This window comes from Petromyzon marinus, chromosome 22, assembly GCF_048934315.1.
Source record: "Petromyzon marinus isolate PM22_M1 ecotype Great Lakes invasive population chromosome 22, UKy_Petmar_22M1.pri1.0, whole genome shotgun sequence".
Classification (NCBI taxonomy): Eukaryota; Metazoa; Chordata; class Hyperoartia; order Petromyzontiformes; family Petromyzontidae; genus Petromyzon; species Petromyzon marinus.
In genome coordinates this window covers 21102178-21117068 of record NC_133688.1, presented here as the reverse complement: position 1 = coordinate 21117068, position 14891 = coordinate 21102178, and the positions used below count along the sequence as shown (strand labels likewise).

Genomic DNA, 14891 nt, shown 5'->3' with positions numbered 1-14891 from the left:
GTAGACTGTAGCCTGGTTCTTAAGCTGAGTGAGTGTACTGACAGTCTATAATGTAGACTGTAGCCTGGTTCTTAAGCTGAGTGAGTGTACTGACAGTCTATAATGTAGACTGTAGCCTGGTTCTTAAGCTGAGTGAGTGTACTGACAGTCTATAATGTAGACTGTAGCCTGGTTCTTAAGCTGAGTGAGTGTACTGACAGTCTATAATGTAGACTGTAGCCTGGTTCTTAAGCTGAGTGAGTGTACTGACAGTCTATAATGTAGACTGTAGCCTGGTTCTTAAGCTGAGTGAGTGTACTGACAGTCTATAATGTAGACTGTAGCCTGGTTGTGGCTCGGCTGCCCCTCGGCTTCCCTCACCACCACCGTCCTTCATCTCCTTCACCTCACTCACCTCACTCACCTCACTCACCTAACGTCGCTCACCTCACTCACCTCACCTCGCTCACCTCACTCACCTCACTCACCTCACTCACCTCACCTCACTCACCTCACCTCACTCACCTCACCTCACTCACCTCACTCACCTCGCTCACCTCACTCACCTCACTCACCTCACTCACCTCACCTCACTCACCTCACCTCACTCACCTCACTCACCTCACCTCACTCACCTCACTCACCTCACTCACCTCACCTCACTCACCTCACCTCGCTCACCTCACTCACCTCACCTCGCTCACCTCACTCGCTCACCTCACTCACCTCACTCACTCACCTCACCTCACTCACCTCACTCACCTCACTCACCTCACCTCACTCACCTCGCTCACCTCGCTCACCTCACTCACCTCACCTCGCTCACCTCACCTCACTCACCTCACTCACCTCACTCACCTCACCTCACTCACCTCACTCACCTCACCTCACTCACCTCACTCACCTCACTCACCTCACCTCACTCACCTCACCTCGCTCACCTCACTCACCTCACCTCGCTCACCTCGCTTACCTCACTCACCTCACTCACCTCGCTCACCTCACCTCACTCACCTCACCTCACTCACCTCACTCACCTCACCTCACTCACCTCACTCACCTCACTCACTCACCTCACTCACCTCACCTCACTCACCTCACTCACCTCACCTCACTCACCTCACTCACCTCACCTCACTCACCTCACTTCGCTCACCTCACTCACCTCACCTCGCTCACCTCACTCGCTCACCTCACTCACCTCACTCACTCACCTCACCTCACTCACCTCACTCACCTCACTCACCTCACCTCGCTCACCTCGCTCACCTCACTCACCTCACCTCGCTCACCTCACCTCACTCACCTCAATCACCTCACCTCACTCACCTCACTCACCTCACTCACCTCACCTCACTCACCTCACCTCACTCACCTCACTCACCTCACCTCACTCACCTCACCTCACTCACCTCACCTCACTCACCTCACTCACCTCGCTCACCTCACTCACCTCACTCACCTCACTCACCTCACCTCACTCACCTCACCTCACTCACCTCACTCACCTCACCTCACTCACCTCACTCACCTCACTCACCTCACCTCACTCACCTCACCTCGCTCACCTCACTCACCTCACCTCGCTCACCTCACTCGCTCACCTCACTCACCTCACTCACTCACCTCACCTCACTCACCTCACTCACCTCACTCACCTCACCTCACTCACCTCGCTCACCTCGCTCACCTCACTCACCTCACCTCGCTCACCTCACCTCACTCACCTCACTCACCTCACTCACCTCACCTCACTCACCTCACTCACCTCACCTCACTCACCTCACTCACCTCACTCACCTCACCTCACTCACCTCACCTCGCTCACCTCACTCACCTCACCTCGCTCACCTCGCTTACCTCACTCACCTCACTCACCTCGCTCACCTCACCTCACTCACCTCACCTCACTCACCTCACTCACCTCACCTCACTCACCTCACTCACCTCACTCACTCACCTCACTCACCTCACCTCACTCACCTCACTCACCTCACCTCACTCACCTCACTCACCTCACCTCACTCACCTCACTTCGCTCACCTCACTCACCTCACCTCGCTCACCTCACTCGCTCACCTCACTCACCTCACTCACTCACCTCACCTCACTCACCTCACTCACCTCACTCACCTCACCTCGCTCACCTCGCTCACCTCACTCACCTCACCTCGCTCACCTCACCTCACTCACCTCAATCACCTCACCTCACTCACCTCACTCACCTCACTCACCTCACCTCACTCACCTCACCTCACTCACCTCACTCACCTCACCTCACTCACCTCACCTCACTCACCTCACTCACCTCACTCACCTCACCTCACTCACCTCACTCACCTCACCTCACTCACCTCACTCACCTCGCTCACCTCACCTCACCTCACTCACCTCACTCACCTCACCTCACTCACCTCACCTCGCTCACCTCACTCACCTCATCTCGCTCACCTCACTCGCTCACCTCACTCACCTCACTCACTCACCTCACCTCACTCACCTCACTCACCTCACTCACCTCACCTCACTCACCTCGCTCACCTCACTCACCTCACCTCGCTCACCTCACCTCACTCACCTCACTCATCTCACCTCACTCACCTCACCTCACTCACCTCACTCACCTCACCTCACTCACCTCACTCACCTCACTCACCTCACCTCACTCACCTCACCTCGCTCACCTCACCTCACTCACCTCACTCACCTCACCTCACTCACCTCACTCACCTCACTCACCTCACTCACCTCACCTCGCTCACCTCACCTCACTCACCTCACTCACCTCACCTCACTCACCTCGCTCACCTCACTCACCTCACCTCACTCACCACACCTCACTCACCTCACTCACCTCACTCACCTCACCTCGCTCACCTCACCTCACTCACCTCACTCACCTCACCTCACTCACCTCGCTCACCTCACTCACCTCACCTCACTCACCTCACTCACCTCACTCACCTCACTCACCTCACCTCGCTCACCTCGCTCACCTCGCTCACCCGCGCGCGTGTGTCCGTCCCCCTCTGCCCCCACCAAGGCTCCCCCTTCACCCGCGCGGCCACCTTCAAGAGCGGGGGGGGCTCGGGGGGCCCCGGCGGCGTCGGCGGGGGGGGCGGGGGGGGCGGGGGGGGCTCCGGGGGGGGCGTGGCGAGGGAGGGGCTCTCCTACGTGCGGCGCAGGGAGAGGCGGGTGCGGTTCTGCGTGCGCCGCCTCGTCAAGTCGCAGCCATTCTTCTGGCTCGTGCTGTGCCTGGTGGCACTCAACGCGCTGTGCGTGGGCGCCGTGCACTACGACCAGCCCGCCTGGCTCTCCCTCTTCCTCTGTGGGTGGCCGTGCGCCCTCTCGCACACGCACGCACGTGCCACATTGCCGTCATCGTCGTCATTGGCGTCCTCGTTATCGTCATTATCATTGTCATCACCATCGTCATCGTAAGTGTCATCGTCATCATCGTCGTCATTGTCATCACCATCATCATTGCCATCAACGTCATCTGCGTCTTCATTGTAATCGTCTTCGTGCGTAGAATGCGTGCATGGCGTGGGTGCGTGATGAGAGTTGTTTTGTGTGTGTGTGTTTTGTACACTGTGTGTGTTATATATTCTTGGTTCTTTCGGTAAATTCACGTTGAAGGGAAACAATAAAATAATAAAATATATATAAAAAATAAAATTCTCACGACGTTTCGACTGTAACACAAACAGTCATCATCAGGTTTGAAAACCAACGGCAAGAACATTTGAAAGAAGTGGCGGTTTGTATTTATATATTTTTAACGTTAGCACCACGGATAGCGATTTGACAGTTTGTTTAGATGGACGAGTCCATCTATGTTCAGAAAAGAGGAGGAGGGAGACGAAAAATTAATGTATGCTATCTGAAAGCCACCGTAAGCGTGAACAATCAATTAAGACCCGAAATGGTTTATCAAATCCTTACAATGATTGCTAACCCAGAATCCATCTTCTCGGTTGAAATTGTCTCTGTATTTGTATATGTGGATAGCCTCATGAACGAATCTCTCATGGTAGCCCGATGGCTTGCAAAGAACCTCTGTCTTGGAGAAGTCAATGTCATGTGAGCCTACTGAATTATAACAGTGATCTGCCACGGCCGAGGTGTTGGTCCTACCGTGTTTAAGGTCTGCTTTGTGTTCACGAATGCGGTCCGAGACATGTCGTTTGGTTTCTCCAATGTAACTACTACCACAGAGGCAACTTAGTTTGTAGACACCAGGGTACTGTATGTCCGGAATCACATCTTTTACAGACGGAACCAGATCACGGATTTTATGTAATGTGTTGAAACGGACCTGGATCTTGTGTTTATTCAAGATTTTGGAGATCTTTTTTGTGATCCCAGCAATGTAGGGTAAAGTGATGGTTTTGAATGGCTCCTCAAGAGGGTTCTTTTTCATGGTTTGAGTGATAGCTTAGCGGATTGTATAGTCGGAGTAACCATTAGCCTTAAGAGCTTGGTGTACGTGCTTGAGTTCACTGCCTATGTGTTCCTGGTCGGATATGCATTGGGCTCTATGGTGCAGAGTCTTGATGAGAGAATTCTTCTGTGATGGTGGTGGGAATCCGGTTTCAGATAAGCATCCGTATGGGTAGCTTTCCTGTAGACAGAGTGGATCATTGTGTGTGTTGTTTATGTATTGTGTTGTGGGTGTGTTGTGTACACTGTATTGTGTTGTGTGTGTTGTGTAGACTCTGGGTATGTGTGTGTGTATATTGTGTGTGTCTGTGTGGTGTATGTTTTGTGTGTATATTTTTGTGTGTGTGTGTGTGTTGTGGGTGTTGGGTGCATGTGTGTTGTGTACACTCTGTGTGTGTGTGTATGTGTGTGTGTATGTGTGTGTGTGTGTATGTGTGTGTGTATGTGTGTGTGTGTATGTATGTGTGTGTGTGTATGTGTGTGTATGTGTGTGTGTATGTGTATCTGTGGAGCCGGCCGGCTCCAGTTTAACAGCAGAGGTCTCACTCCGAATCAGTCGAGCGGCAATATCTTTTCATTGGTTGCGTAACGCTGTGTGGAAGCTACCTGGTCTGTCGCTCCGCACTAAGCTTCAGGTATTCTCGGCCACGGTCATTCCCTCCCTTTTCTACGCTTGCAAAACGTGGACCCCCTTAATGGAACATCTTCGCCGGTTAGAAACATTTAGGCTAGCCTGCCTACGATCCATCCTGGGTTTAACTAGGCTGGATTGTGTGAGGAGCTCACAAATCCTTGAAAGATCTGGCCAAGGTCCCATCGGTGAGCTCCTCCGGCAGGCAAGGCTGCGTTGGCTGGGTCATGTAGCCCGCATGCCCAGCCACTGCATGCCGAAACAGCTTTTGTTCGGCCGGATTGAGGGGGCTAAACGGGCGCGGTTTGGGCTAGAGAAGAGATGGAGTGATGTGGTACAGGAGGACGTGGAGCTGAGTGGACTTGCCGATGATTGGTACCAGCGGTGTCATGATTGGCCTCTGTGGAGGAGGCTCGTGAAGGACGCTACTGGGCAGTTGGAGGCAGTCGCCCTCCAACAACAACGGAGGGCAGAGGAGCGACGCTCGCAACAACGAGCGGAGCGCCGGGTGGCTAAAGCACAGAAGGTTGGCACAGTAGGGGGCACAGGTGGTGCGTCAGCCAGTCATCTCAGTCAGTCGACCTGTGGCACCTGGGTCTGCTCCGTGACCTCCTGCCAGCGGGCGTTCGACACTTCACGTGTCCTCAAGGTGCACATGGCCTGGCACAAGCGTCGTGGTGACGTCGCCGCCACTTAGTGGCGAATGGCGGTTGTTGTTGTATGTGTGTGTATGTGTGTTTGTGTGTATGTGTGTGTATGTGTGTTTGTAGACTACGCAGAGTTTGTGTTCCTGGGCCTCTTCCTGCTCGAGCTCTGCCTCAAGATGTACGGACTCGGCCCGCGCGCCTACTTCCACTCCTCCTTCAACTGCTTCGACTGCCTGGTGGGTCTCATCAGCAGTGTCGTTATCATCATCAGGATCATCGTTATCATCATCATCATCAGGATCATCGTTATCATCATCATCATCATCAGGATCATCATTATTATCATCGTCATCTCATCGTCACAGACGGTCATGGGCAGAGTGGTGTGACGCGGCACAGTATGACGCCGTGTGGTGTGACATGTTGTGGCACTGTGTGGTGTGATGCAGGGCTGTGTGACGCTGTGCGGGGTGACACAGTGTTATGCCATGTGGTGTGACACGGTGTGACACCGTGTAGCGTGACGCCGTGTGGTGTGAAGCCATGTGGTGTGACACGGTGCGATGCCGTGTGGCGTGACGCCATGTATTGTGACACGGGGTGGTGTGACGCCGTGTCCCATGACGCCGTGTGGCGTGACACGGGGCGGTGTGATGCTGTGTCTCATGACGCCATGTATTGTGACACGGGGCGGTGTGATGCCGTGTGGCGTGACGCCGTGTGGCGTGACACGGTGTGACGCCGTGTCCCGTGACGCCGTGTGGCGTGACACGGGGCGGTGTGATGCTGTGTCCCGTGACGCTGTGTGGCGTGACACGGGGGCGGTGTGACGCCGTGTCCCGTGACGCCATGTATTGTGACACGGGGCGGTGTGACGCCGTGGCGTGACGTCGTGTTCCGCAGGTGATCATGGGCAGTGTGTTTGACGTGCTGCTCACGGCCATCGAACCCAAGACGTCGATCGGGATCTCGGTTCTGCGCACGCTGCGGCTCCTGCGCATCTTCAAGGTCACCAAGTGAGCGACGCCAAGGTCATTGGGTCACGGGGTCAAGAGGTCACTGTTGTCACAGAACTGGTCTGCAGTGATTGGTCGACACACGCCTGTGTTTTACACCATCTTCAACATCGTAGTCACCATCATTACCATCATCGGTGTTGGCATTATTGCTGTTTACCATCATCATCATTATGGTCATCATCAGCAGCAGCAGCAGCAAGAGCTCACACCCCTAGCCATCATCCCAACCCTAGTCCTACTCATAACCCCACCCCTGCTCCTACTCCTACTATGAATCCCTTAATCTAAACCCGAACCCTACCTCCTCACTACCTAGGTCCGAACCATAACCCCTAACACTAGCCCTACCCATAACCATGACACTGCTCCTACCTCTAACCCTGATCCGATATAGACCTAACCCCGAACACTAACCACCCGCCCCCCCCCAACCCCCCGTGACCGCGGCGGTGACCCCCAGATACTGGATCTCGCTGAAGAACCTCGTGGTGTCTCTGCTCAACTCGATGAAGTCGATCGTCTCGCTCCTCTTCCTGCTCTTCCTCTTCATCGTCGTCTTCGCCCTCCTCGGCATGCAGCTTTTTGGGGGCTCGTACGTGCCCTCGCCCGCCCCCTCACCCCCTCTGCCCCGCAATCCTCCCACCTCGAGCCAGATTCAGACGTCTCCTTTTGCGGCCGACGTAACACGGTATGGCTCTGGCTCGGCTGGCAAATAGCCAATGGAAAAACTTCCCATGCCGTGTGGGCCCCAGATATGCCAGTGTGAAAGGGGTCTCAATGTTTGACACCCTTCCTGCCACTCCTCCCTCCCCCACCGTTGTATCTGCGCCAGGTTTAACTTTGAAGAGAAGACGCCCTTCACCAACTTCAACACCTTCCCCAATGCCATCCTCACCGTCTTCCAGGTGCGTCCTCATGCAGAGCAGCAACCCGGCTGGGGCACGGTGGAGCGTGCCACTCACACGCCCTCCACGCCGGGCTCCCAGAGACGACCCGGCAGGGTGCGGCCATATAACCCAGGCCATAAAACACAGGCCCACAGAACCCAGGCCATAAAACACAGGCCCACAGAACCCAGGCCATAGAACCCAGGCCATAGAACCCAGGCCCACAGAATCTAGGCCATAAAACACAGGCCTACAGAACCCAGGCCATAGAACTCAGGCCTAAAGAACCCAGGCCATAGAACCGAGGCACACAGAACCCAGGCCATAGAACCCAGGCCCACATAACCCAGGCCATAAAACACAGGCCTACAGAACCCAGGCCATAAAACACAGGCCTACAGAATCTAGGCCATAAAACACAGGCCATAGAACACAGGCCTACAGAACCCAGGCCATAGAACCCAGGCCCACAGAACCCAGGCCATAGAACCCAGGCCTACATAACCCAGGCCATAGACCCCATGCCCACAGAACCCAGGCCATAGAACCCAGGCCCACAGAATCTAGGCCATAAAACACAGGCCTACAGAACCCCGGCCATAGAACCCAGGCCCACAGAACCCATGTCCACAGAACCCAGGCCATAGAACCCAGGCCCACAGAATCTAGGCCATAAGACACAGGCCTACAGAACCCAGGCCATAGAACCCAGGCCATAGAACCCAGGCCCACATAACCCAGGCCCACAGAACCCAGGCCATAGAACCCAGGCCTACAGAACCCAGGCCCACATAACCCAGGTCATAGAACCCTGGCATACAGAACCCAGGCCCACATAACCCAGGCCATAGAACCCAGGCCTACAGCACCCAGGCCCACATAACCCAGGCCATAAAACACAGGCCTATAGAACCCAGGCCCACAGAACCCAGGCCATAGAACCCAGGCCTACAGCACCCAGGCCCACATAACTCAGGCCATAAAATACAGGCCTACAGAACCCAGGCCATAAAACACAGGCCTACAGAACCCAGGCCATAAAACCCAGGCACACAGAACCCAGGCCCACAGAACCCAGGCCATAGAACCGAGGCCCATAGAATCCAGGTCATAGAACCCAGGCCCACAGAGCACGGGCCAGAGAACCCAGGCCATAAAACACAGGCCTACAGAACCCAGGCCATAGAACCCAGGCCCACAGAACACGGGTCATAGAGTGTTCCCCCCATAGTGTCCAACACTGAGTTGATTCTCGGAGTTGTGCCACCGCTAAAGCATTGGGCGGTGCAACGTCCGACACTTCGCTCCACGTGCTAAGTGTATGAATTCAGTTCCTGGAGAGGCCCCAGCACACGGAGTGAAACGTTGGACATCGTATGGAAATGACGACGTGGGCGAGCATCACGTTTTTTCTTCCGACATTGGGAAGCCACTGGAACTATGCACTTTAAACTCAGATAGAACTGATTTTTGTGTTTAGTTTGTTGTCCTTCCCCGCACCTCCAATGAGCACGGTTGGCTACTTACGGTACAAAAAAGTTCAACATTGAGTAGATACATACGGTCCAGGAAACGCTCTGGGTTTCGCCAGACCCCCGAAGCTCAGCAGGTTTGAGCCTGGCTAAATGCTTGGATGGGCGACCACCACCACCGCCAGCAACAGCAGCGTGCACCGTGAGGTGTTGTACGCTGTGGGGTAGGTGGGACACGACAACACGGGAGCCACGGTGACGGAGGAGGAATGCCGGGCATGCCCCGTGCCCCTACGCCGACCCCGTATTGATCCGCTATCGTTGGTTGGTGTGTGTGTGTGCTGGGCGGGGCGGGGTCGGCGGATCAGATCCTGACGGGCGAGGACTGGAACACGGTGATGTACGACGGCATCCTCTCGCAGAAGGGCGCGGGGTACAGCATGTGCTACTCCATCTACTTCATCATCCTCACGCTCTTCGGCAACTGTATCCCGCTCAGCCGCCCAGTGGGGGCCATCAGGGGACACGGTCGCAGTCGGAGGTCAAGGTTGGCATCGCGCTTGAGGTCAATGTTGTGGTCAAAGTTGGGGTTGGGTTGGGTATGGGGTAAGGTTTGGTGTCGGCCAAATGTTGGGGTCAAGGTCAGATCGAGGTTGAGGAGCAGAAAAAGAGATGGAGTCGAGGTCAGAGCGGAGGGCAAAGGTCAGGGTGGGGTCACTTGGCCGGATCGCTAATCTAAAATCGCAACGATCTGTACTGTACCGTACTGTACTGTACCCCTCTCCCGGATCCACTGCCCCCCATCCTCCACCCCTTAACGAGCCTCCCCTTGACGAGCCCCCCACAGACACGCTTCTCAACGTGTTCCTCGCCATCGCCGTCGACAACCTCGCCAATGCACAGGAGCTCACCAAGGTGGGATCTCTGAGTGTCGCTCCACATGGGTCCTGCTCCTCACCCCGCCTCTTCACCCACCTCGTAACCCCACCTAATCACTCCACGCACTTGCCCAACCTCCTCACCCCACCTTCTCACCCCGCCTCTTCTCCCCACCTCCTGACCCCACCTCCTCACCCTGCATCTTTCCCCCACCTCCTCACCGGATCACCTTATCTGTAGATTCTCATTGTCATGATCACCATGATCACCATCATCATCTCCACCATCACCAACTTCCTCATTGTAATCGTCGTCGTGCTCACCCACAGGACGAGGAGGAAGAAGAGGAAGCGGCCAATCAGAAGCTGGCGTTCCAGAAGGCCATGGAGGTGGCGGAAGTGAGCCCCATGTCGGCGATGAACATCTCCCTCGCAGTGTGAGCTCTCCCCTCGCTCTCCCCTCGCAGTGTGAACTCTCCCCTCGCTCTCCCCTCGCTCCCCGCTCACCCTCCCCTCACTATTCCCCACTCTTCCCTCTAACCCTCACTTCCCCTCTGTCTCCATTCCTGCACCTCTGAATGGTACGGTTCACTGCATACATTTATACACGTACACACACGCACACAAAGACAAATATCCCCCGTATAACCTATAACAGACTGTTGGGGCAAGTGCTGTTAGCGGGCACCTATGAAGGTCGGCATGGCAGATGAGGGGGTGGATGGCCAGCACCACGCCCGGTCGCCTTTGTCTCCCCAGTAGCGATGTACATACACACACACGTACACACACGTACACACGTACACGCCTGGGCCTCTATCTCCCATGCAGTCCAAGCGCTAGCCAGGCACGGAGCCTGCTTAGCGTGTGAGCTCCGACAAGAACGTGCTTCATAGTTTATGGGCGGAAACTGGCTTAGCTTGCGGTGAGCAAGCGTGGGGAGAGACAGAGGGCAAGCGTGGGGAGAGGGAGAGGGAGCAAGCGCGGGAGAGCCGGCTGTGACGATGACGCTGATGCCGCCGCTGCCCACCTCGCGTCCCCTCTTCTCGCCTCTCAAGGCTCGAGCAGTCCAAGCCGCACAAGCCCATGACGGTGTGGGAGCGGCGCACCAGCGCGCTGCGCCACTCGCGCTCCCACCTCAGCCAGGAGGCGCTGGCGAACAGCCGGGGCGACAGCGCCGGCGGAGGAGGCGACGCCGGCACGGGCGGCGCCGGCACGCCGCGCGCGCCGCTGCGCCACTCGGCCTCGCTGCACGTCCGCCCGCCGAGCCTGGCGACCGGGGTCGCGGCGGCGCCGGCACGCGGCGCCACGACGCGCGTGAGCGGCGCCGGCGCCGCCGCCGCGGCGTCCGCCGCCGCCACCTACCGGGACCGACCGCTGCTCGCGCGCGAGCCCGGCGCGCGCGCGAACCACGTGGCCGCGCGGGGGGTGCTGCCGTCTCTCCGGGAGCCCTCGGCGGGGCCCGGCGCGGAGGACGACGGCGCGGCCGCGGTGCCGCCGTCGGCGCCGCCGCCGCCGCCGCCCGCCGACCGCCACCTGGAGGCGGTGACGGAGCGGCCGCTGGTGCTCGAGCCGGGCGGGAGGAGCCAGGGAGAGGAGGAGCGGCGCTCGCTCGAGGACGTGTGCGAGGTGGACGAGGAGCGCCAGCTGGAGGCGCTGGAGCGGCCTCTCATCGTCGTCGGCGGCTGCTGCAAGAGCCGCGTGACGCCGGGCTCCGGCGGAGCCGACGGCGCGAGCCCCGAGGAGGAGGCGGCGGCGCCGGCGGCGGCGGCGTGCGCGCGGAACCGGCGCTGCCGCAAGCACCGCAGCCGCAGCAAGGAGGACGAGCGCCGCTGCCACCACCACCGGCACCACCACCACCACCATCACCACCACCACACGGTGCACCGCGCTCACGGCGCCGGCGGCGGCGGCGGAGGCAGCAGCAGCGGGAGCAACAACAACTGCGGCGGCAACAACCACGGGCAGCGGCAGGAGGAGGTGGACGAGGAGTCGGGGGCCCAGCCGGAAGCCCGGCAACGCGCCGGTGCCGCTTCTCCGCCGGGAGAGCCCTGCGGGCGCCGACTGCACCGGCGGCACGGACGGCGCGGGAACGACGGCACGGAGCCGGCACCGGCGACGGCGGCGGCGGCGGGGCCGGGTGGCAAGGAGGGCACCGGGGGCGAGGAGGAGGAGGAGGACGAGGAGGAGGAGGAGAGGGAGCGGGAGGAGCGGCGCCCTCGGAGGAAGCACCACAAGGGCAAAGCGGGGGCCGAGGGGGAGGAGGGGGCCGGGGGGGAGGACCCCCCAGGGAGGGAGAGGAGGCGCCACAGGCGGAGGTGAGAGGGGTTCGTCCTGGCCGATCCGGCGCCGCTCACGTCCAAGGTCGCCTCTCGGCGGGACCGCGATGGCTGTGCTCCTCTCCCCGTCTCTTCCCCGCTGCTCCTTCCCCTCCGCCTTTGTCTCTCCCCACCCACCCACCCACCCTGGGTCCCGTGTCCCCGCAGGGACCACGTGTGCCCGGCGGGCTCGGTGCGCACGGGCGCGTCGCCCGCGGCTCCACTCGCCGAGGGCGACGCCGACGGGGACGCGGGGGCCGCCGCCCCGGCGGGGGAGGCGGAGAGGGAGAGCGAGGGGAGCGGCCGGAGCCACACCGACCCCTCCCCTGGGGACCCCGGGGATCAAGGGGAGGAGCAGGGGGAGCAGGAGGCGGCCCGGAGCGTCACCGTCAACATCATCCCCCCGCCCGAGGAGCAGAGAGGGGCGGCAGGTCAGGGTCACGAAGAGGTCACGGAGGGGTCACGGGGGTCACGGGGTTCATGGGGACACGAGGGGATCGGCTCTCTGATGCGTGTCCGGGTCATGCCACGACGCGTCGTTCGGCACGATGTCTGACGTTTCTCACCCTCGTGCAGGGAACTTGTTCAGGAACTGAATTAAGCATGTAGGGTAAAACGTCGGACATCGTGCTGAATAGTGCTGAACAGTGCGACCGGAAAACACATCGAAGAGATAGACAGAAATTTCTCAACACCAGATACCACTCACCAGACACTCACCAGATGCTCACCAGACGACACTCACCATTCACCTCTGACCGAGAAATTCATTGTATGGATGGCATGAAATCACGGGGTCACGGGGTCACAGGGTCGCAGGGTCATGGACACGGCGCGTTGGCAGTGCACGTTCATGCCGGCACATTGCTTGGTGCTCGTTAAGCACGTTGACACAACCTCCCCCCACCTCAGCGGCTCCCCCACCCCCCATCTCCTGCTGTGTCCACCGTGGTGGAGTTTACTCGAAGTCGTTCACACCGCACGCCATCATCGCTTGTCGATCTTCGACCGTGCAGGCCAATTACGCGAGCTCCGTTGCCACGGTGACGCCGTTGATCGGCGGCCATCGCCAAACGGAGCATTGAGGCATCGGTGCTCATCTCCCATTTACAGCCCTGTGGAGCCAGTGGTGGACATTCCTCATTCCTATGCCAGGGGCAAATCAGTCCATTGAACAACTGCTGTATGTATGTTGCACCATACGTAGCCAACCGTGCTAATCAGAGGTGCGCGGGAAGGAAAACATACTAACAGACTTCTCCACAACAGGCCGGTTTGTGAAGCCTCATCATATTCGCCTGATCTACTTCAAGCCTAGTGGGGCTCGGCGTGGGGCCCACAGGCAAAGCGGCGTGCCAGGGTCAGGCCGGTTCGGGGCGGCCCAAAGCGAGGGCGGTGATGGGAGGCGATGGCAGGAATCTGGGGCCCCTTCACCATGTCCGTCACCTCCACGACCTCCAACCCTGTACAGGCCCCGATGGCGGTGGGTCGCGGGGCCCCGGTGCCGCCAGGAGGCCGAGCGATGGCGCGCAAGACGGGGCCAGGCCAGCGATGGCGTACAGATCCATGTTCCTGTTCAGCATCAGAAACCCGTGCGTGGAGTCGCCCAATCGCTCCTTCACCCTTGCACCCAATCACTCACTCAATTACTCACCCAATCACTCACTCAATTACTCACCTAATCACTCACTCAATTACTCACCTAATCACTCACTCAATTACTCACCTGATCACTCACTCAATTACTCACCCAATCACTCACTCAATTACTCACCCAATCACTCACTCAATTACTCACCCAATCACTCACTCAATTACTCACCCAATCACTCACTCAATTACTCACCTAATCACTCACTCAATTACTCACCTAATCACTCACTCAATTACTCACCTAATCACTCACTCAATTACTCACCTAATCACTCACTCAATTACTCACCCAATCACTCACTCAATTACTCACCTGATCACTCACTCAATTACTCACCTAATCACTTACTCAATTACTCACCCAATCACTCACTCAATTACTCACCTGATCACTCACTCAATTACTCACCTAATCACTCACTCAATTACTCACCTGATCACTCACTCAATTACTCACCTGATCACTCACTCAATTACTCACCTGATCACTCACTCAATTACTCACCTAATCACTCACTCAATTACTCACCCAATCACTCACCCAATCACTCACTCAATTACTCACCTAATCACTCACTCAATTACTCACCCAATCACTCACTCAATTACTCACCCAATCACTCACTCAATTACTCACCTAATCACTCACTCAATTACTCACCTAATCACTCACTCAATTACTCACCTAATCACTCACTCAATTACTCACCCAATCACTCACTCACCCAATCGCTCGCTCGCTCACTCGCCCTATTGCTCACTCACCCAATTGCTCACTCACCCAATTGCTTACTCACTCGCTCACTCTCTCACTCACTCACTCGCTCGCTCACTCACTCACTCACCCAATCACTCACTCACCCAATCGCTCACTCACTCACTCGCCCTATTGCTCACTCACTCAATTGCTCACTCACCCAATTGCTCACTCACTCGCTCGCTCACTCACTCGCTCACTCACTCA

General features: G+C 57.5%; 1 protein-coding gene across 1 annotated transcript in view; it reads left to right on the top strand.

Annotated features, from left to right (window-relative positions):
* Positions 1–14891, top strand: part of LOC116945068 (voltage-dependent P/Q-type calcium channel subunit alpha-1A-like) — a 92737-nt gene that overhangs the window by 35192 nt on the left and 42654 nt on the right. Inside the window, 12 exon segments of the mRNA XM_076068883.1 lie at positions 3023–3307; positions 5824–5936; positions 6604–6716; positions 7180–7311; positions 7552–7624; positions 9447–9564; positions 9926–9993; positions 10287–10393; positions 11015–11803; positions 11879–12091; positions 12443–12705; positions 13746–13866. Of these exon segments, the coding sequence (XP_075924998.1) occupies positions 3023–3307; positions 5824–5936; positions 6604–6716; positions 7180–7311; positions 7552–7624; positions 9447–9564; positions 9926–9993; positions 10287–10393; positions 11015–11803; positions 11879–12091; positions 12443–12705; positions 13746–13866 (2395 nt within the window).